Raw genomic sequence first — 24,159 nt, forward strand, 5'->3', positions numbered from 1 at the left:
GGGACATGGGTCCTGCCGTGACTCTGAGTCTTACTCTGCCAAATTCCTGTGCTTGGGTAGCCTCTAAGAGATCTTTGCAAACAGTTTGTACGTGCTTAAATCAGGATGGAGTTATGCTAAGCAGCTCTATATCAGAATCCTAGCAGAGGTCAGTATGTACCAGGGCCCTGAGTTAGTATCACCTTCCTGCATATTCAAGTACTGTATTACTTATCTTATGGGGAAATTAAAACCTTAGAGAGTCATATGAGCAGTGTAAGTTTCAACCTGATGTTCTAAATGCTACTTAGATATTTATAAAACAAACAAGCCTTATAGCCAGCATTTCTTTTCTTATTCCTAGGGTTTTTAAGTAGACTTGAACTAGTTAAAAATAGGTGGTTCCCTAGTAACAGGTGGTTCTCTAACTAATAATAGAGGAAGTTAAGCATCTGTGGACTCAAAGTTAGCATTTCTATGCCACCCACGCTATGTATCATGATAGAGAAATTGACTTATGAATGTGTTGAAGTGCTTTAAACTTTGTTTTCTTCTTTGTCCATGAACTTGATATTGATCAACTTAGTTTGGAGCCTCCCTTTAACCATTTTCTCGTTTGGTAGGACTCAGCTGTATATTTTTAAAGTAAATGTCACTTTAAAATGTAATTTTAAGGGGAGCCTGGGTGGCTCAATGGTTAAGTGTCTGCCTTCGGCTCAGGTCATGATGCCAGGGTCCTGGGATCAAGCCCTGCATCAGGCTCCCTGCTCATTGGGAGGCCTGCTTCTCCCTATCCCACTCCCCCTGCTTGTGTTCCCTCTCTCGCTGTCTCTCTGTCAAATGAATAAATAAAAATCTTTTAAAAAATGTACTCTTAAGTCATAGTAATAGATGCACATAATTACAAGTGTGTACTACGAGAATTGAAATGAAAAAGAACAGTTATATTCTCTTACCCAGTGCCTCGGCTGGTTTCTGTTCCATAGAGGCAAACACTTGTAACTTTAGAGTTTTCCTCCACTACTTATCTTCATATTTTTAAATAACTCCTGCATTCACACCTACACATATGCACACATGAAAATATAGACAGACTTAAATAGTTTCAAACACTCTTTGTTTGGAACTTTCACTTTTAGTCTAACTTTAAAATTTTTTCTACATATGCACGCGTACACACACACACACACACACACACACACACACACACTCTCTCTCTCTCTCTCTCTCTCTCTCTCTGTTTCTCTCTCTCTCATGCTCTTATTCCCTTTTGTAATTGAGAAAGTGGAATCTCAGGTTAAATCATTTGCCCTGGATCGTGGAAATAGTAAGTGGTAGATTTGAATCTAGTCATCTGACTACTCAGGTAAAGCTGTGTTTCATATAAGTCAAACTCATTCAAAATGAGACTACGCAGTGAATTTCTTCCTCCTTTCAGTGCCCACATGGTTAATCATAATACCACACTTGTGTGCTTAGCATAGTATTTGATGTGCATTATTTCATTTGAACCTCACAGAAATCCCTGAGAGTAGGTGTTTTGTCATCCCCCCCCTTTTTTTTAAGATTTTATTTTTTTATTTATTTGACAGAGAGAGAGATCCCAAGTAGGCAGAGAGGCAGGCAGAGAGAGAGGAGGAAGCAGGCTCCCTGCGGCGGAGCAAAGAGCCCGACGCGGAGCTCGATCCCAGGACCCTGAGATCATGACCTGAGCCGAAGGCAGCGGCTTAATCCACTAAGCCACCCAGGCACCCCTGTCATCCCTTTTTTAAAGATGAAGAAATTGAAGTTTGCTTAGATTGTGTGATTTATCCAAGGTCACACAATTTATAAATTGTAGAACTGGAATTTTAAAGTTTAATTTTTATTGGGGCATCTGACTGGCTCGGTGACAAGAGCATGTGCCTCTTGATCTCAGGGTCGTGAGGTCAAGCCCCCTGTTGGATGTAGAGTTTACTTTAAAAAGGATTATTTTTATTGAAATCTAATGTACACAGAGTAAAGTGCACAAATCCTATAGCTTCATATACGGCTTGATGAGTTTCTATAAAGGTGACATCCTTGAGTAACTTTCGCCCTGCTGAAGAAACGGAACATTGATGGCACCCCAGAAGTCCCCCTGATGCCCTTTCCCAGTCACTCTGCATCTGGAGAGTAACTATGTGGCTGACTTTAATATTGTAGATGCATTTTACTTACTTTTGAACTTTATATAAGCATAATTATACATCTTTTGCCTGACTTCCTTGGCTTGATACTATATTTGCGATTTCCTCCACGTTGTTCCATGTGGTTGTAGTGCTTTCTGTCTCCCTGCAGTTCACGTCCCCATTCTATTGGTGGGCATTTCAGATTGTTTCTAGTTTTGGCTATTATGAATAGCGTCTCTGTGTGCTGTCTTATACATGTCTTTTGGTGAAAATATGTCCCTATTTCTATTGGGTATATATCTAGGAGTAGAATTGCTGGATAGTTATATGTCCAGCTTTTGTAAATATTGTCAAACAGTTTTCCAAAGTGATTATACCAAGTCACACTCCCACCTGCATTTGTTCCACATCCACACCAACACTTAGTATCTTTGCTTTTTAGCCACTCTGGTGGGTATGGGGTGGTAATCTCTCACTGTGGTTTTAGTTTGCATTTCCCTGATGATTAATGAAGTTGAGTACCATTTTACATGTTAAATGGACATTTGGATTTTTTTTTTAAGATTTTATTTATCCATTTGAGAGAGAGAGTGCAAGAATGAGAGAGCATAAGCAGGACACAGGGAGATGGTGAAGCAGGCTCTCTGCTGACACATGACTCCATCCTAGGACCCTGAGATCATGACCTGAGCCGAAGGCAGATGCCACTCAGCCCTGCATATTCTTTTTTATGAAGTGACTGTTCAAGTCTTTTGCCTATTGTTTGATTGGATTGTCTGCCTTTTCCTTAACAGAATACGTTGGTTTTCCTCAACCTGTCCTCCTTTTTCTGAGGCAAGAACTTTGGATCTTTTAATTTTTTATTCTGGCATTTACATACCTCCTTCATCCTAAATAACATGAATATACTGCTGCCTTTTTAATTCATCAATTCTTGAGATTGTTATTGATTTTTTGTTGTGGTGGTTGATGAGTTAGCTTTCAAATGCAATCATCCCAACTGTCTTACTGTAATTTATATATATATATAATATATATATAAACATTTATGTGTATATTTATAATCAGTATTCAGTGTTTTACACTACTGTGCCTAAATTGGGCATTGTTGAATGTCATTATTACATTTTCTTTCTTACCTTTTTTTTTTTTTGCTTGCTTTTTTTCTGAGGTTAATAATTGCCTTGCTTTTTTTCATTTGTGTAGGTTTCTTTGTACCTATTACTTATTCTTCCCATGCTTTCCTGTAGTCTTCCAGTACGGTTTTTACTCAAGGTCAGTAATATCAGGTAATTTATCAGATCCAAATTAATTTTGTTTCATTTTCTTTTTTCTTGGTGACATGCCTCTTGGAAACTCCCTGGTCTTCTTATATTTAAGACTGTTCTCTGAATTGCTATTATCCTAGGTATTTGCTTTGCTCTCATCCTTAGAATTCTCTTTGCCTTTGTCATAGGGTGGAAGCTCTATTTCTTGGATCTTAAAGCTTTCTCTCTTTTTATTTACGCCCTCCTTTCATTCAAGCACATGCTCCAGTATTTTAAAAAATGATACAGTAGCAAAAAGCATGGTATGATGTCTTCAGCACGCCAGTCTCTTTATTCACACTGTTCCAGTCAGGATTGCTTGTATTTGGTGCATAGTTGTCAGCCTCCTATTTCTCTGTCATCATTTTGAAATACTCATTGATTCTCTCCTGAGTTTGGAATAGCTGTTGTAAAAATATGGTGTGCTGTTTTCTTGGTATATTCCCTGTTATGGATTTAAAGTTTGTGTCCCTCTTTCCCCCAGTTATTTTATGTAGCTGTATCTTAGAGATAGGACTGTAAGGAGGTGATAAAGATTAGATGGGGTTATTGGGGTAGTACCCTAATCTGATAGAACTGGTGCCTTTATAAGAAGAGGAAGAGATACCTCTCTCTGTCATGTGGGGACACAGCAAGAAGGCAGCCATCTGCAAGTCCAGAGGAGAGCTCTCACCAGGAACCAAATTACCTTGCATTTGATCCTGGATTTCTCAGCCTCCAGACCTATGGGAAAATAAATGTCTGTTGCTTAAGCCACCCAGTTCTATGGTATTTTGTTATGGCAGCCCATGCAGACTAGGACACTCCCCATAATTTGAGGCCTTGAATATCAAAAACATTTTTATTTTATTCACGCACTTGATTGTTCGGCTAAATGAATAATTTAGGTTGGAAATAATTTTCTTTCAGAATTTTAAAGGCATTACTCCATTGTCTTCCAAATTCCTGGGATGCATTTGAGAAGTCTGTATCCATTCTTGTTCTTGAGCTTTTGCATGTAAACTGGTTTTTCTTAGCGATGTACTTTGGTGGATATCTGTTTTTTTCTAACATTTTTATATTGAATTTCCTGGATTAATTTCTCAAGTTTCTTTTCCCTTCTCTTTTCCATCTCTGTCTCCCCCCGCCCCAGGATATTTTCTGAACTTTATCTTCTAACTCTACTATTAAGTTTTGTTTTCATTTCTGATATCATGTTTTTAATGTACAAAAAGCTCTTTTTCATTCTATAATTGTTGCTTTTTGTAAAAAGCATCCTGTTTTTGTTTAATGGACATCATTTTTTCTCATACCTCTTTGAGGATAATGATTGTTGGTTGTATTTTTTCTCCTGATATCATTTGTGTCTCCTTCAGATTGCCTTTTCCTTTTTGTTTTGATCTCTTTTTTTCTCATGGTAGAGACTTTTCTTTGATCTCTGGTATCTTTACTCCAGATTAAAAGTGGGAAATGAGAAATTTGCCTGGAAGATCTGAGTATAAAGTTGGGGCTTGGCTACTGGAGGCTTTTCTGTAAGGTGATCTAAATTGGCTATTTGTTGGGAGAATCCCCTTTGGTTCTTTCTCTCGAGCAGATGTGATATCCACAGAATGTTCTTCTAATTGCCACCTGGAGAGCAAAAGGCTATCTGCCAGTTCTGTGAGTCAGTTGGAGGCCAGGAGAGGTGGTGTAAAGAGAATTTTGTGGGAAGCACTTCTTAGCATTTTATGCTCTTCTCAACCATAACGGACATCCTTTAGTTCATCCTTGATTTCACCCTTCCAAGAAAGCAAACCTCCATTCTCTCCATTCTCCATTACCTGGGTGGTTGGGGAGTGACAGTTCCCTGTAGAATTAATTGGAGAGAAGATCGTGGGACACTGAGTCTTAAATCAGCTTACCCAGGTCTCATTTTAGACCATCCCTCCTCCCCATTGAACAATACCTAGTACTGGCCTATCTATAAACTTTTTGAAGATACTCTGATATAAATTGGGTTGGATCTTAGCTTTCCTCACTTTTAGACTAGGTTTCAATTTTCTCAGGCCTGGTAAGTCAGTTAACACTTGAATATATTCTTTATAGCTTCTAAAATTTTATGTAATTTTCCCCTATTTCTGTTTTTTTTCCATGTATATGGAGTTTTAGCTCTGTCTCTACCTATAAATATAAACTTATCTTTAGTTTTAGTGGGGTTTTGAGAAGCAATGAAATTATGTATGTTCAGCCTTACATTTTAACCTTAGTAGCTGCCATATATTTCTTTTTTTTTTTTTTAAAGATTTTATTTATTTATTTGACAGAGAGAGAGATCACAAGTAGGCAGAGAGTCAGGCAGAGAGAGAGGAGGAAGCAGGCTCCTCGCGGAGCAGAGAGCCCGATGCGGGGCTCGATCCCAGGACCCTGAGATCATGACCCGAGCCGAAGGCAGCGGCTTAATCCACTGAGCCACCCAGGCGCCCCCATATATTTCTTGAAATGAAATTAGAATAAGACATTTGTGGCCTCCTTGAAGCAATTCCAGGTTCTTTTGTAGGCCAGAATTAGAGGTTTTGGACCTGGATAGAGATAAAGCTTTGACTTGTTTTTTTGTTTTTGTTTTTTGTTTGTTTGTTTGTTTTTGCTCTAATTGGGCCCAAACTAAATTCATTAGCTACTTGTCAAACTTGGTCTTCTTCCAGAATTCCTACTCTCAGTAAATGAAAACCCCATTTACCTCTTGACAAAAGTATGCATCAGTAGTGTCCCTCTTCTGTTTAAAATTCTTCAGGGGCTTCCTTTCCTTCCTAGATTCCAGACCAACAAACATCCTTAGCCTGGTTCCAAGATGTCTCTGCATGACCTTGGCCCAGACTATCTCACCAGCCTCCTAGCTCCTGCTCTTATGCCCTTACTCCCTGTGCAGTAGCCAGAGAGACCTCCTTTTTAGGTGTCTGAGGAGTGAGCAGAACCACTTTGTTCCTCAAAGTCTTCTGGGCCTGTGATTTCATTCCCCTGAAATTCTAGTGCTTATATTCCCCTCTCCACTGACCATCTTCCTATCTGCTATAATGCTGCAGACTTAAGTCCATTGCTTTTTATTTATTTATTTATTTATTGGTCCCTTGCCTTTATTATATGCTCTCACAACATCCTCTACTGCTTCTTATAGTGTTTATCATAATTGTTTAAATTAACTATATTCTAATTGTACAGTATTTGACCCCTCTACTAAATTAAAGCTCCAAGAGTTCAATGACTGGGTCTGTCCTGCTCACTGTTATTTTCCTAGGCTCAAATACAGTACTGTATGCACAATAAATAAATACTCATTGAATTAAAAACAAAACATGAAGCAGGACGAAGCTTTACTGATATGCTGGAAAAAATTCTAGATCACATATCAGAAGAACTAAATTATAAGGTAACTTTGCTAGGTGCATCACTTTGCGCAAATAATTCTCTTTCTCTGAGCCTTGTTTTATTGATCTATGAACTGAAGGAGTGTGGTTTACTAGTCTTTAACATCTCTTTCGACTCTAATTTGTTTCCCAAAGGATCTCTCTCTTCCATGCATTTCTTTTTGTGTTGACCTTTGTTTTTATTTCTACTTGACACTTATCTCAGTTGCTTCCCTCTATCCATTCTTTTTCTCCTTACTGTCTGTAATGTGAAAGTACTCTTGATACGTGAACTTTCATCATACAAATATTTGCTACAATGACTTGGAGATTTTTAACCTAAAATTGACCGTCCAAATTGAACTACCATTAAAAGAAACTCGCATGTGTGTTCTGGCCAAAAAACATTAAGTTGCGCGTGAATCTGGATAAGAGAAAGTGGAGTAGGCTACCATCCTGTATCAGTTGTTTTCCCAACAGGATCGTATTCGTGATCATGTTGTTTAAAGGTTTCATGCAATCGAAATATCTTTTGAGATAATGGAAAACCCTGTGAAAAGTAGGTGAGCCAAGGAGGATTAGTAAACCTCTTACAGTAGGAGGAATGATGGAGATGATAAAGGCTAAAGACAAAAGATGAAAGACATAAGTTTTGCTGTGCATGTGTCCCCGTGTACTGTGTGCATACGCTTTGCTTGTGATTCTTACCTATTTTTGAGAAATGATAAAATTATGAAAGTGGTGTTAGTTTTAGAAAGCCTCGTTAATTTAATTTTGTTGTACCATTTGCATTCATTGTACATCTTAACCGAATAGCTACTTGCCTTACATGTTAGCAGTAAAGGAGGAAAATGTAATTTGTATCTGATACTGTATATTGTGCATAAACATACCCACTAACAAGTTTAGTAAATATTAATGATTTTGCTTGTTTATTTTTAATTTAGAAATTTTGGTGCATTGCATATAGATATATACAATTGGAATATTATGTGTATGAAGTATTAGGAATACTTAATATTTGGGGAAGTTAATTGGGAGTTTTAGATGAGCTTGAACTAGATTATTCTTTTTTCACTGAAAATCAGAATATAGTCAGTCTCCTGTTACATGAAAATTTGCCATGCAGCACATTTGCGGCATGGATTAGATTTGGAGAAGAAGGGTGTCAGTTCTATTTGTATTGGAGGTATTGAAGAGAAAATGCTAAATGCTTCCTTTTTACTGCTGTATAGTCTCATGTTGTAGGTATTTGTTCCCTCCTCCCGATTTGAGGTCAGTGGTTTTTGATAAAAAGAAAGGTTTCTCACTTCTTATGTAAGTCAGCTAAGTTGCGTCAGGACTGAGCTGACTGAATTGGGTTGTAGACTTAGCAGTGAGTGACTGATAGGATTCTTTAGAGAAGCGTATATTATCTCCTTGATAGTTTTCACTGTAAGCTCAGTGATTTGTGACTCAAACAGGTCACAATTCAGAAGAGATGCATATTTAGCTCTCGAATTCTAGCTCAGTTGATACTGTGGAAAGAGGTAGAGCTATTAAAATTTTTTAATGCTGCCAAACTCTTGATAGGTTTTATTTTTAAGGCAGCCAGCCTTCTTTTGCTCCTTTAGATAGAGAGATACTGTTACAGTATTGGCTGTATAACCAATTGCTAAAACCTCAGAAACTGATCTCTCAATAGTGGTAAACTATTTACTCTTTTTTTCCTTCTCCACTAAGAATCACATTCCTTTTAAAACTCTAATTCTTTCCTGAGAACAGCTGCCCCTAAAGGAAAGTGATGAGATTCAATTCAAAAAGAGGCAAGCATGGGGGTATATTAATGTAGGAAGAGGTACTAAATATAACAGACGAAATGAGTATTACATGGTGTTTGAGACTGACTCTTAATATAGTCCATTTTTCTACCAGTAGCAGCAATGTGAGACGCAGAAAGGAACTTGAGTTTTGACCATTTCTATAAGATCATGGTTATGTTTTAGGGGACAGATTAGTATTTTCTTACACTTTTCTTAAATTTGCACAATACTTGGCTGTTTAAGAAAAACTTGCATATAGACTTTTTTTTTCCCCTTCTAAGGATTAGTATATAAATGAATTATTTTGAGTAATTTATATTTTCCTGTTTAGGGGAGAGTAACTGTAGATGTAAGTGGTCCTGTTGGGATTGAAATACAAGCTGTGATTGACCGACATCTGTCATCTGAACGTGGCCTCATTCACAACGTTCCATTCAGTTATCCAAGCCATGGAGCTGCTTAAGCAGTATTTGGCCCTGTGTGGGAATTATGAGACTTATTCCTTCTAATGCATGTCTGAAAAGCAGCAGAAAACCGTGTCATCTGCTCTGCCTGCTCTTGCACGGCACATGAGACCAGGTGCAGTGCAAACTATACTAGCGACGTGGAAGGGAGAAGCAAGGTGGAACCGTCAGAGCAATTGTTTCCCATCCTGGTTACCTTCTTTAAAATAATTAGATAATAGCATCCAATTAAAATCAGTTCTTCCAAAAAAAGAAATGTTACCTTTATCACAAATCTAATTGTCTACTATAAAGGTCAGGCTCTCAAGGAATTTATTACATTGTTATCAGTTAATTCTGCCCTGTGGTAGAGCTGATGTCAAGTCCCAGGCTTAGGCCCAGGTGCTGCTGAGACTGAGAGGCAGGCAGCAAAGGGACCCTTTGCAAATCTTAGCCTAAAGGAAATCACTCACCAGAAAGAAGTGTCATGTGATGTCTCCTACCTGCCCTTCCTTTCTCTTAAAAAGGGTAAGGGGCAACCGAGGGGATTTACTGAGGAGCCTCCAGTGATCAAGTAGCAAGGCAATTAAGCCTCCATAGTTAAGAAGGAAACATAAATGGCTTGCTAAGCATAAAAGACACAATATAAATTCATTTCAACAAATAGTTATGGCCTCATAGTGAATTTATGATAAAGACTAAAATGTATTTTCCATAAAGGTAAACATTTCTGACCTAGTAATGATTTTTATATCTTAAACAAACTGAATCATTTATTACTTAGTATTCTTATTATTCACCAAGGTGAGGGTGACCATATTTAAATCTACTTGGGCCATCAGTTTGTAGGCACTGTAATGTAATTTGCCAGCCCAAGGGCTCATTGCGTGTCAGGACAAAGCAGAGTTCATAGAAGCCAATAATTTTAGTGTTTGGGTAGTTATTCTAAGAAGACTTTTGCTTGCTTATTCTGCAAATAGGTATTTTCTGACATTTTGACAGAATATGGAGGGTAGAAATATAGGGAGAGGATAAAATAAAGAAAATTAAACTTTATTTTAATGTCCTGGTTGGTTTTGTCTCTCCTTTCAATACTATAAGAATGAAAGAGAGTGACTTAAAATATATTGAGTATTGAGCAGACAGCATTAACTCATTTATAAAATTATTTGGCCATATATCTAACGTCAGGGGCTGATGTTAAGCAGCATGTTACAGTTACGGACATTATGAAGAAGAATTGTCTTCGTGTGGCAACTCTAACATTTCTTCTGTTGCAGCAGAAATTGCCCATAGAAGATAGCCAAGAACATACCACATTTTTATAGCTGTATGGCAGGGCAAGGATTTTATTCTTTATTAGAAAAATAAAGAACTATCTTTTAAAATATAGTTTGTTAGTTGGCCTATGAATATAAATGATATTTAAACTTGAACTTCTGTTAAAATTGTTTTTAACATTTTGGTGAAGAGAAAAATAGTCCTTTGTGTAGTTCGGGAAACTGACATATTTTTAGCTAGTTTGAGTAGCATAGGTCTGTTGTAAAGTTATTTAGATGTATTTTTACTTCTGTAAGAAGGTGGTCACTCCAGTTGCAAGACTTTTATAAAGTAATGTTTATATTTTGACTTTGAATTCTAACCAAATTCAGAACGAAAACAAGTCTGATAATTGAAATTTGAATGTTGGGAAAAACTTGCCATTAATACACTGGGTTAGCTCTGGCATGGAAATAAATACACACACACATGAAAAAAATAGATCTTTCTAAGTAGTTCAGAGCTATGCAGTTTACAACAACTACATACTAGAAATGTGCTTCTCTTTTAATACATTAAAATCTTGTCTGTGTAGGTAGATTTCCCAAAGAAAGCTATGTTTTGTTTTTTGCTTTTTTAGTTTGGCACTAAGAATCAATGAAAGGCTATTGAGATTAAATGAAACATTAGGGTGTGTGTTTTGTAGAATACTCTGTAGAGCTTGCTTTGGATGGCAGCAAATAGGTTTAGGATTTTACCAATTGCACTTAACTTATAATGTTGGAAATCTATTTATTTATTTAGATTTTATTTATTTATTTGACAGAGAGACACAGCGAGAGAGGGAACACAGGCAGTGGGAGAGGGAGAAGCAGGTTTCTGGCTGAGCAGGGAGCCTGATGTGGGGCTGGATCCCAGGACCCCTGGGATCATGACCTGAGCCGAAGGCAGATGCTCAACGACCGAGCCACACAGGCGCCCAGAATAATGCTCGAATTTTAAAAGAACATATGGCTAGTAAATGATGTGATTCAAAATCAACTCAGATGAACTTCTAAGGAGCTGTATGATACAAAAGTAAAATTTCTCACAGCTGTTTTTTCTTTGACATTCTCTATTTGGGTCATGGGCTTATTCTTTCCACTCTCCATATCCTATTTCTGCTTCCAATCAGATCCCTTTAATACTTTCCTACTGTGAGGGGCGCCTGGGTGGCTCAGTGGATTAAGCCGCTGCCTTCGGCTCAGGTCATGATCTCAGGGTCCTGGGATCGAGCCCCCACATCGGGCTCTCTGCTCCGCGGGGAGCCTGCTTCCTCCTCTCTCTCTGCCTGCCTCTCTGCCTACTTGTGATCTCTCTCTCTGTCAAATAAATAAATAAAATCTTAAAAAAAAATATTATCCTACTGTGAGTCTTTTGAGATGCTTTCTAAGTCTGGAAGAGACAAGAAGATGCTTACCCTCTAAAAGAAAAATTACAACAAGACAAGTTATGGATTATACCTAGTAGAATTTCCAGCTCTGCCATACCATTTTGGTTCCTCATCTTTGTCAAAAGATGTGACAGGCCATGATGCTCCCTTCTCTGGTTACGAAGAAGGGTTATGAGGAAGGGTTATACACAAAAAAATTGTTGCTGTTGTTTCTTTGCCAGGTAGTTACTAAATTTATATTAGTGCTTGAGGAGGCCCAGGGTTTGCCTTTTAGTTGGCAGATAGACTAAGTAATCTGTTATTTTGAAAGCCGTTTTGAGGTGATTTGGATATAAAGGATTACAGTGAATCCTTCTAATTCATTTCAAATTCAAAAGTTTCCCTTTAGGTTTTCTGTATTCCTGTTGTTTTGTTTTTTTTTTAAAGATTTTATTTATTTATTTGACAGAGAGAGATCACAGGTAGATAGAGAGGCAGGCAGAGAGAGAGAGAGAGGGAAGCAGGCTCCCTGCCAAGCAGAGAGCCCGATGCGGGACTCGATCCCAGGACCTGAGATCATGACCTGAGCCGAAGGCAGCGGCTTAACCCACTGAGCCACCCAGGTGCCCCTGTATTCCTGTTTTGAAGAACTTTGTTGCAGTCTTCTCTGCCAAGTTCCTATTTTGAAATTAGGGTCACATGATCCCTTTCTTTCTATTTCACTGTCACCAGTCTATGACCCTAATTATTCCATGGTAGGCCATTACATTAGCCTCCCATCCATTATATAAGGCCTCTGGTTTTCTCCTGCTTACTTCATCTTAGCAAGCTATTGCCAGATTTCCTTAGGATCCTCATTGGCTTCCTATGTCTAAGCAGTGGTTTTTATTTTTTATTTATTTATTTTTAAGATTTTATTTATTTATTTGAGAGAGAGTGAGAGAAAGCATGAGAGAGGAGAAGGTCAGAGGGAGAAGCAGACTCCCCATGGAGCAGGGAGCCCGATACGGGACTCAATCCCAGGACTCTGGGATCATGACCTGAGCTGAAGGCAGTCGCTTAACCAACGGAGCCACACAGGCATCCTAAGCAGTAGTTTTTAAATTATGGTCTGTGGAACCCTAGAACCCAAGGATCCCCCTGATCTGTTAGGTTAAAACTATTTTCACAGTACACTTGCCTTTAATAAAAAACAAAACTGTATGGACTTTTGCACTGGTGATGGAAAAGCAATTATGAGTAGAACCACCGAGGCAGTAGTAGGAATCACAGCAGTGGCTCCAGACTGACAGTGGTCATGGCATTCTCCTCTGCCACGTACAGGAAGGGAAAACAGCTAGTTTTCAGAAAAGTCTTGAGAACTCAGAGAAAGTACTTAATTTTATTAACTTTCAACGTTAGAGCTCACATCTTTTTAACATTCTGTCTGATGACATGAGAAACGCCCATGAGCTGTATACTGAAGGACGATGGTCATCACAGCAGAAAGCGTTTTGTGCAAATTGAGCTGCAGGCTGAACTTGCCACTTGTTTTCATGGAACTCCGTTTTTACTTGAAACAACAACGGAAAGACAAACTATAGTTCTTTGGTTGTGGTTATTTGGCAGACATTTTCTGGAAAAAGAAAGACATAAACCGCTCATATAAGAGGAAAAAAACCAACAGTATTTATTGCTAATGATAAAATTCAAGACAAAAAATGCTTGATAGCTTCCCAGTAAAGACTTCTATGATAAGGTCAAGACTTTTCTGAAGATTAATGAATGTGATTTTTTGATATTACATAGTGAAAAGTGCCATAATTTGGAAAATCTACAAAACTAAAGCAGTGTTTTGGAAATGATCAGTGTCTGATGTTAAAACCTCATGCATATGGGTAAAAAAAAACAATCCATACAAAGGGAAGGTACACCAATGATTTTTAATGTAACGGAGTATGAAAAGGTCATTGCTGTGGGGTCTGATTCCATATTTTACTCACTTTTAAGAAGTATCCTCCTGTCAGGCTTTTGTATAGTATTAAAAAAGATGATCCACAAGTATCTAAAAATGCTATTAAAATACTCTTCCCTTCGGGGATGCCTGGGTGGCTCAGTGGGTTAAAACCTCTGCCCTCGGCTCAGGTCATGATCCCAGGGTCCTGGGATGAGGCCCCTCATCAGCATCGCATCCGCATCGCATCGTCATCGTCGGGCTCCCTGCTCAGCAGGGAGCCTGCTTCCTCCTCTCTCTCTCTGTCTGTCTCTCTGCCTGCTTGTGATCTCTGTCTGTCAAATAAATAAAATCTTTAAAAAAAAAAATACTCTTCCCTTCCAACTGTATACCTGTATGAGTCCAGAGTTTCTTCACGGACTTCAGCCAGAACAACATGAAGCAATAGATGAAATGCTGAAACAAATATAAGGGCCCAGCTGTCTTCTCTTCAGCCAGACTTCAAAAAAGAGATTTGTAAAACTTAAAACAGCATCACTCCTCTCACTTATTTTTGTTTATTTTGGAAAATAGTTACATTTCATTAAAAATATGTTATTTGTATTAATGTATAATAGGTTTCTTGGTATTACCATGAAATGACTAAAAATTTTTAAAAATTCTGTTTTAACTTCCAGTATTGTAAATATTGATAAATATGGCCCATACAAATAAAAACTCTTTGAAGTCCTCAGTAATTTTAAGAGTTTAAAGAGATCCTAAGACCAAAAGAATTTGAGAATTGCTAGTTTGCTTGATAACAGCCAGTCTTAGAGAAGTGCTTTCCAAAGGGATCCAGTGAGTAACTTATGATTTTTAAAAAGATTTTATTTATTTATTTGAGAGAGAGTAGGAGAAAGACCATGAGCAAGGGGTTGGGGTAGAGAGAGACGGAGAAGCAGGCTCCTCACTGAGTAGGGAGCCTGACACAGGACTTGATCGCAGAACCCTGGGATCATGTCCTGAGCTGAAGGCAGACACTTAATCGACTAAGCCACTCAGAAACCCACCTCTGATGCTTTTTAATGTTTCTAAAATTATTCAATTTTTGTAATAAAGCCAGCATCCAATGCCCTTATTAGCCTTACAGGACTGGGACAATGGAAAGCTAATTTTTTTTTCTAGTTTTGCTATTAAGATTCTTATTTGTAATTCTGTTATCCTTTTCTCTAATGAACTTTAGACACTAAATATAATTGGAAGTCAAAAGTTTGAAGTATGTTACTAGAGCTGAGAGGGAGAGGGAGGGGGAAGGGGGATGGGAGGAAGGGTGAAAGAGAGAGAGATTGGTACTGATTGATTGACTGATGGATAGTATTGGTAAGGTGAGCCTGTCCTGTGATAATATAATCTTAATATCTAGGCTTTACACGTATACTGTTAAATCTTCATGTAAACATGGAAACAAGGACATGATAGAATGAGTGGATTAAATCTATAGGTTATTTTAGAATCTTACTTTATCTTGTTATTTAAAATGTCTTTTAAACCTTAATCCAGAAATGCTTAAAAGAACCCCCCAAAATCACTTATTCTAACTTCTCTCTTGTTTTCTTCCTTGGTGTACATTCTTACTAAGTGATGAAAAAGTGGGTATTAGATAATAAATGTGAAACTATAAAATTTATAGTATTGCTAACCAATCTCATCATTTAGACAGAACTTTTTTTTTTTTTTTTTTTAATACAGTGGTATTGTTCCCTACTTCATTCTACCTTTAGCACTGGGGAGGAATAGTTTGGGGACTCAAAATGCTGTGCAAGACATTGTGTTGTTTCCCAATACCACAAAGAAACCAACAACAAAGCCGAGGTTGGAGGAAGGGAGAAAATGAGACAGTGAGATTTTAGGAGAATTACTCAGGATGACACAGGGAAGGGAATTTAGGCATTCTTAAATTCAGTGCTGATACAGATTTCTATTTGGTCAGAAAATCTGAGTTATGCTATGAACGTAGTATTCTGTGTTCTAATTTTATTGACAGAGCCTATCAGTGTCTTCTTGCTTAGTATAGATCCCAAGATTACTGTTCAAATTAAATTACAGTGGGCAGCTTAGGTCACCCATGGCTAACTTATGTAAGCAGGTTAGTCATTTGAATCAAAACTTGTCTAGGCCACAAAACCACCACATTTCCACATAAAGTAGGTGCATCCCTCTCCGTTGAAGTGGAGTTGGTATTTGACTCTAAAAATAGGCCTGCGTTGTGGTAAAAATCTAACCCATTTGTTTGTCCAAATCATGTGAAGAAAATCAGCTTTGACATGGCTTTTAAGCACAGGCGAGAATCTTTTCTATGTGTCGAAAAGGATAAAGAGTCACCTCCTTTCAAGCTTTTTGTGATAATTCCAGGACATTTTGAAGTCTTAAGGAAAACTTTAAAATAATTTCAGATGCTCTACTGGAACACAAGGGGAGAGTTGAGGGCCGGGAAGAGAGTTTGAGTGCTGGAGAATCTATAATTACGCTGTGGTGCGCAGTGCAGAGGAGACAGACCCCGGACGATGGGGGCGGCGGGGAGAAAGGAAAGCAGTGAACTAAGAATCAGTAGCACGTCTGGCCAAGTGCCAGGAACACGGGTTCTGGGGCCGAGTTATTTGTAGGGTAGTTGATAAGCTCCCCTAAATAAGCAGAACAACAGGGTTAGATAGATGTTTAGAGAGCAAAGGAAGGAACGTTGAAGAAAATAGTGGTCACACAAGGCAGTGCAAAAGGAGAGACCTACTCCTAAGTGCCCTAGTTACCAACTTGCTTATTTCCAACAGAATTCCAGCTGTAGCTTTGCATATTTTGGTGATTATAGTATAAAATATCTAGGACAATATTTGTATTTCCTCCAAGCCAGGACCAGCAATTCCTATTGTCCTGTGATAAAGAGTCTTGTAGAAAGTAATTGTAATGAAAACACTCATGTAATAGATAAAATATGCTTATTTATCATTTACAACTCTGCTGCTCTCATCATAGGTGTTTGTTTTCTCCAGTTTGAGATGCTCCTCTGGCATAGTAGCTATATAGTAATAAATAACATCTTTAAAATTATCCCTTCAGTATATTCCTGACAGGAATTAGTCCTTCATGGCTAAAGAACTTTTAATATTCAACTGTCATAAAAGGCTTAGTTAGTGGATCTGATGTGTAGTTTTGATTAAGATGTGTTGCAAGTTTTGTAGCAGCCCAAATGAGTGAACAGTTCATTTAAAAAAAAATTTTAAAGTAGCAAAGTGAGAGTAACCACTTGGTATTTAGTAGGAAAATGAGATGTTTGAGAAGAGCCAGACCTTTAACTCTGATGTGCACCTCCACCTCTAAGAGACCTGATGGTAATATGTTTAGATCTTTCCTAAAGGAAATTGCTGTCTGGGTTTTTAAGATCTTACTGGCCTCTAGTGGTAATATGATGTTATAGTTTCGATATTTTAAATTTTTACGCGTGACTAGAGGTAAAGCCATTTTGAAGACACTGGCTGATAATCACTTCATTCTCTGTCTGGGGTCAGCAGTACTCTCAAAGTGTATGTGTAATGTCGCCTTCTTCCTGAAGACGAGAGGCTCTGTCTTTTGTTCTTGTCTCCGAGTCATCCCCACCTCTTTATTTTGAATGATGTTAGTTTAGCTGTGGAGCAACCTCCCATTGTTTTAGTACATGTGCAATGGTGATTACTGTGTCAAGTTTGTGCTAACAATTCTTTCTAGTGTTTCAGCCTTTTTTTCTGCAGACTAAAGCGCCAATTTTCCCCTCTGTTTATAACAGTTTATTTTCTTCAGAGGGAGTTAAGTTTTCAACTTAGCATTTAGGTTCATATTTAAAACTCTTTATTTAATTCAATTTTGAAGAATCTTACATTTGAACTACTAGTCTACTGAGCAAGCATGATACTGGTTTCTCACTTTTGTTTTTTGTATTTGTCACTCAGATGTCAAGGGGCCACCCACCCATCGTCTGTCTTGTGGCCAGTCACCCTACACAGAGACGACAACATGGGAGCGGAAGTATTGCATCCTCACAGACAGCCAGTTGGTCTTGCTCAACAAGGAGAAGGAGGTGAGATGGATATTACTGAGGAAAGCTACTTCTCTTTCTGACCAGATTCCTGAAATCTAGTTTTTATGTGCATTTTGGTCTGTGACACTTATAGAAATGGAGGCTGTGTGAATGATGAATTATAAGTACACGCATACCTCCTTCTATTGACCTTCACTTTATTGCACTTGGCAGATATCCCATTTTAGCAGTTTGTGGGTTTGTGGCAAGCCTGTGTTAAGCAAGTCTGTTGGCGCCATATCTCCAGTAGCGTATGTTCATTTCGTGTCTCTGTGTCCCATTTTCGTAATTGTCGCTTCAGGCTTTTTCATTATTGTTGTATTTATTATGGTGATCTATGATCAGTGATCTTTGATGTTGCTGTTATAATCGTTTTGAGGCACTGTGAACCATACCCACCTAAAATGGTGGGTTCAAGTGATAAATGTGTGTGTTCTGACGGCTCCACCAATGGCTGCTCCCATCTCTCACCCTCTTCTCTGGCTACTCTGAGAGCCCTGAAAACAACAATATTGAAATAGGCCAGTTAATAACCCTACCATGGCCTCTAAGTGTTCAAGTGAAAGGGGGACTCTAACATCTCTCACTTTAAGTGAAAAGCAAGAAATGATTAAGCTTAGTGAGGAAGGCATGTTGAATGCCAAGTGAGGCCAAAAGCTAGGCCTCTTGCACCAAACACTTGCACCAAACCACCTGATGAATGCAAAAGAAAAGTTCTTGAAGGAAATTAAAAGAGCTACTCCAGTGAACACAGGAGTGATTAGGAAAGTGAAATAGCTTTCTTGCTGAGACAGAGCAAGTTTCAGTGGTCTGGAGAGGCTCAAACCAGCCACAACATTTCCTTTGGCCAGAGCCTGTTTCTGAGCAAGGCCCTCTCTGTGAAGGCTGAGAGAGAGAAGTGAGGAAGGTACAGAAGAAAACTGGAAGCCAGCAGAGGTTGGTTCTTGGGGTTTAAGGAAGGAAAGAAGTCTTCACTAGTATATGAAAGTACAAGGTGAAGCAGCAGGGCCTGATGCAGAAGCTGTAGCAAGTTCTCCAGCAGATCTAGCTAAGATCATTCCTGAAGGTGGCTATACAACACAACAGATTTTTAGGATAGACAAAACAGCCTTCTATTGGACAAAGATGCCTCCTAGCACTTACATAGCCAGAGAGGACAAGTCAACCCTGGCTTCAAAGCTCCCAAGGACAGGCTGACTCTCTTGTCAGGGGCTCATGCAGCTGGTGACTTGAAGTTGCAGCCAATGCTCATTTACCATTCCCCAAACCCCAGGGCCCAGAAGAGTCATCCTAAATCCACTCTGCCCGTGCTCTAGAAACAGAACAACAAAGCCCAGATGACAGCACATCTGTTTACTACACAGTTTCCCAAATACTTTAATCCCACTGTTGAGATCTCCTGCTCAGGAAAGAAGATTCCTTTCAAAATATGACTGCTCCTTGACAATGCACCTGGTCCCCCAAGAGCCCCGATGGGCACATATAGCAAATTCATGTTGCTTTCATTAACGCAATGCCCATTCTGCAGCCCGTGGATCACAGAGTAGTTTTGACCTTCAAGTCTTATTCTTTAAGAAATACATTTCCTAAGACCATAGCTGCCACAGACAGTGATTCATTCCTCCGATGGATCTGTGCAAAGTAAATGGAAAACCTTCTGGAAAGGATTCACCATTCTAGATACCGTTAAGAATGCTTGTGACTCCTGGATGAGAACAGGTCAAAATATCCATATTAACAGGAGTTTGGGGACAAAGTTGATGCGAACTCTCATGGATAGGACTCTGAGGGATTCAGGACTTCAGAGGAGGAAGTAACTGTGGCTGTCATGGAAATAAGAAGAGAACTAGACTTGGAAGTGGAGCCTGAAGATGGGACTGGATTGCTGCAATCCCACAGTAAAACTTGAATGGATGAGGAGTTCCTTCTTGGGGATGAGCAAAGAAAGTGGTTTCTTTCTTTTTTTTTTTTTTTTAATTTATTTATTTATTTGACAGAGTGAGAGAGATCACAAGTAGGCAGAGAGAGAGAGGGGGAAATAGGCTCCCTGTTGAGGAGAGAACCTGATATGGAGGTTCAATCCCAGGACTCTGAGATCATGACCTGAGCCGAAGGCAGAGGCTTAACCCACCGAGCCACCCAGGCGCCCCAAGAAAGTGGCTTCTTGAGAAGGAATCTACTCCTGGCGAAGATGCTATGAAGACTGTTGAAATGACTGCCTAGGATTTAGAATATTATATAAACCTAGTTGATAAAGCAATAGCAGGGCTTGAAAGGACTGGCCCCAGTTTTAAAAGAAGTTCTATTGTGGGCAAAATGCTATCACAACATTGAATGCGACAGAAGTTGTTCAAGAAAGGAAGAGTCTAATGCTGTGGCAAATTTCATTGTTGTCTTATTTTAAGAAATTGTCACAGCACCCCATCCTTCAGCAAACCACCACCCTGATCAGTCATCAGCCACCAATATCGATGCAAGATCCTCCACCAGCAAAAAGTTTATGACTCCCTGAAAGCTCAGATGATGGCTAGCATTATTTGGTAATAAAGTATTTTAAAATTAAGGTATGTCCATGGTTTTTTTAGACATACTGCTATTACACATTTAGTAAACTACAGTATAACGTAAACGTAACTTTTATGTGCACTGGGAAACCAAAAAATCCATTTGACTCGCTTTGTTGCAGTGGTGTGGAATGGAATACACATGCCTGTGGAATACAGGCATACCTGTAAGCCTAAAGGGTTGCTCGTGTCATAATAGCCAGTTGTCATGGAGGAGGGAGTTCAACAAGATAGTGTTGGAGTTTCACTGAGGAACAGTGAAATAGATATTGAGTTGAGCGATTTGGAATGAAAAGAGATTGGATTGGTAGACCTGGCTCCAAAAGTTTCTCGGAAGCGCTGTCAGACACGATGTCAGTGTAGCTGACAGTAGTCAGTGTAATAAATGGCACTCTCAGGGATTAATTGAAAGAGGTTTAATGAGGGCACTATTGACAGAGACATGGGCAGCATAAGGGACCCACCAAAGAGTGTGAAGTGCCATGAACTAATGACAACAGAAAGCTTATTTTCACCATAGACTTTCAGGGCCGAGAAAGGGAGCGGTGCTTCTGGAAACCAGAGAATGGGTTGCACAAGAGGGCTGCTTGGCAGTCGCTGTGGTGCTGCACAAAAGAACGCAGCTTCTCCACAAACAAAGATGGCCGGCAGGGAGGAAGCAAAGGAGAAGCAACATTCGGCTCTTTTCCTGCCTTCTGATTTCTTGTTAGTTGTTACCTACTAGCCAAATCTAACTTGAGGCTAGAGGGAAAAAGATTGCTCTTAATGTGTTTTGTGTGATTTGCTTTCTGAAACACACAGCAAGGGAGAGAAAGGCAGCGAGTACATCTGGAGAGGCTGACAATGTAATTAGCACAGGCACCGAGTTCTAGGTAAATTTTCTGTCCTTCTAAATGAAAAAAAATCCCTTGAACTTATCATATACTGTTTACTACTTTACTCTAACTGTGACAGTGTGTAAGTCCTTCCACACCCAGATAACTCACTTGCTTATTGGTGATTTAACAGAGAGGTGATATCACCCTGCTTTACTCCCCATCTCCATAACATAAAAAAATGAATGAAGATGATCTTGATAAAGAAGAGGGATTAATGGGAGGGAAGGAGAAGAAAAGATCTGGCTAAACAAAAGACAAAGATTACTTGCCAAAAATAGAGGTAAATACCTAAAAAGCTATAGGTAGACTATCAGTTTAGTAAGTCATCCTTCCTGAGAAGTGAGTTCAGGGGGAGCAGTGAACAGTAAATACATTTCTCAGCTCTCAGCTGTGGATCCCTAGCTCCCTTTTTTCTTCTCCTCCCTCGCTGTCCCTTTTCTTTTCCATTCCTTCTCTTACTCAGCCATCTTTAATATAGTAAAGCCAAAATCATAGTGACAAAATAATTTGTTTCTTTTATTTTAATAGGCAGTTCTTACTTTTGAGGACCCAGCTGGGGGTGCTCTCTGTGATGCTTTTTCTTTCTCTCCAGCCATTGAAGAATGTGCCTTACTTTTGTTACCATCTCCCTACCCATGAGTCTTTGCCAGTATTTTAATATTAAGTTTTATTTCATTAAAATAATGTCATAAAGGTCAGCATTTTCTGGGGTAGTCTAGTACACGTTGCCGTGTTTATATTAATACATAGTAAAAATTGGTAGAGTGAATAGTAGTATAGACGATTTCTAGTTATTCAGTTTGAATACAGATAATTAAAAATGTTCATTTAAACCAACCTGCTTTGTCAGCAAAGCTGTTAATAAGGAGTAATATGAATAGATCATTTGCTCTCTTTCTGCCCTTATCTACCTTTTATTCAGTTTCGTACTATAAGAAATTAAGTAGCGTCAGGATAGAGAGCATAAAGTCAAGAAACATGCCATATCTAGAACCAAGATGAAAGATTACTGATAATTGAGTATTCTAGGCCTGGGCCCTCCTTTGTCTCATAAAATCACTGCCCATGAGGGATATCTTTCTAAAACCGTATCTTGCGTACTTTGTTTTTGTGCCAGGCATCCTCAGTAGCCCTGGACTGATGGGGAACCCCCACACTCTGACCATGGAATTCTCCCATACTCTGTATATGGCTCCATAAATCCTCTTTTCTGTTTCTGCCTTCTACTCATCTTTTACCACCTCTTAAAACCCTATCACTATACCCTCTGCAACTCACGGTCCATCATCAGCAAAACCAGCTGTTTCTTCCAGCTGTTCTTTGTAGGCATCCCTTAACTTGCTGTTTGCAAGAGAACCTGTGTTGTCCTTGAGAACACCATCTTCTGTGAGGTCCTGTCGAGCGATGGCTGTTTTTTGCCCGCAGCGCTCATTCCGCGCTGCCTGTAGTAGTTGTTCTTCCTCTTCCACGACTGCTTCCTGCCTTCCCTAAGAAGTCCAAATCCTGCATCTCCTCTTAGAGTTACCTTCCGGCCCCTAGCCATTCCTTCTCAGTTTTTGTTGATTTGAGCTCCTGGCTCATTATCATTAACTTCAACACTACTTTGGTCTTACTTTGTGATGATTCCAAAATCTGCAGAGACGCTTCTTCCAACACAGTGGGTCTGAGGTTGGTGACCTCGCTCCTCCAAGAATCTTTTCCTCTACCCCGCTTCATTGCTACAACTTCTTCATATTCTCAATTGCATGAGTTTTACACTCTCCTCATCACCTTCTACCTTTGTAGCTCATCCCTTATTCTAACAATCCTTCAGTCCTTTTGAGACCCATGGTCTGTCGATGCTGTAACCTTTTCTGCCCCCTTAGATCTCTGATATCTCCTCTTCCCTCTTCACCCAGCCTGAATTCCATGGTCAGCCATTCTGATTGCTCCTTTCCATAGTATTTCCTTGCCCTTCTCATGCATTATCATGCTTACTTGGCAGCACAATAGCTCTGTTGCATCCTGCCCCTCGTCTGTCCTGCCCTGCTTCCATGCAGCATAATGTGTCTGCAGAAGATCCATCATGTTGACGGTCTTTAGACTAATGGCTGCCAACCTCATGTGAGCTGCTCATGCTCCTTGGCAATCACAAAACATTTTCCTAGCTTAATTATTGTCCAGCTCTCCTGCACTAGTTCTTCTCAACCTATGGGTGGTAAAGGACCAGTGTTTTCTCCACCTGACTGTGAATGAAATACAATAAAAGGAATAGTTAAGAAAACCAAAATTTTAAAAAGATGTAAATACACAAGTCCCAATTTTTAATTAGACTTAACCAAAATGAAATTATGACTCAACAAATATACACAGAATAACCATAACATAGGAAAAGAAGAAATAAAATTATGAAAATTGTACATGTTCATGGAAAGTGTGCTGTACAATGAAACCAACCCATTGATCATGTGAAGCCCACTTTTTCTCAATTTCTATGCTATTTATTTATTGCAGACAGTAACACTTTACTGTTTACAGTTTACACAAGACCTTAGACCACACTTTGAGTAGCACAATCCAAAATGATTTCTAAAATGACTTTTTCTCAGGGCCCATGGGTGGCTCAGTCAGGTAAGCCTCTGCCTTCTGCTCAAGTCATGATTTCAGGATTAAGCTCCCTGCTCTTTGGGGAGACTGTTTCTCTCCTTCTGTGTGTGCGCTCTCTCTGCCTCTCACTCTTTCTCAAATAAATAAGATCTTTTAAAGAATTTTAAAATGACTTTTTTTTTTCACATCTCCTCTATTCTAATGCTTTCTCCATCACCCTCTTAGAGTTGGTTACTTTGCCGCATAGTTCAGTGAGAAAATTCAAGCACCCAGATGAGGACTTCTGCATACATCACTACCATTTACCATGCCTACACATCAGCCAGCAAGCATTTCGCTAGACCCTGATTTGTCTCTTCTAACTATAGTTGACCTGTCTACAGTCCAGTGGTCAGCCCCTCCA

At 39.1% G+C, this 24,159-nt stretch overlaps 1 protein-coding gene across 6 annotated transcripts in view; it reads left to right on the forward strand.

The window, feature by feature from the left end:
- RASAL2 (RAS protein activator like 2) overlaps window positions 1-24,159 on the forward strand; it is a 354,763-nt gene that overhangs the window by 148,554 nt on the left and 182,050 nt on the right. For all 6 annotated transcript variants that reach the window (XM_045982547.1, XM_045982548.1, XM_045982549.1 and 3 more), the window contains exon 2: window positions 17,601-17,728. In XM_045982547.1, coding sequence (XP_045838503.1) covers window positions 17,601-17,728 — 128 coding nt within the window. The remainder of the gene's footprint in view (window positions 1-17,600; window positions 17,729-24,159) is intronic.

Source organism: Meles meles, chromosome 17 (assembly GCF_922984935.1).
Source record: "Meles meles chromosome 17, mMelMel3.1 paternal haplotype, whole genome shotgun sequence".
Classification (NCBI taxonomy): domain Eukaryota; kingdom Metazoa; phylum Chordata; class Mammalia; order Carnivora; family Mustelidae; genus Meles; species Meles meles.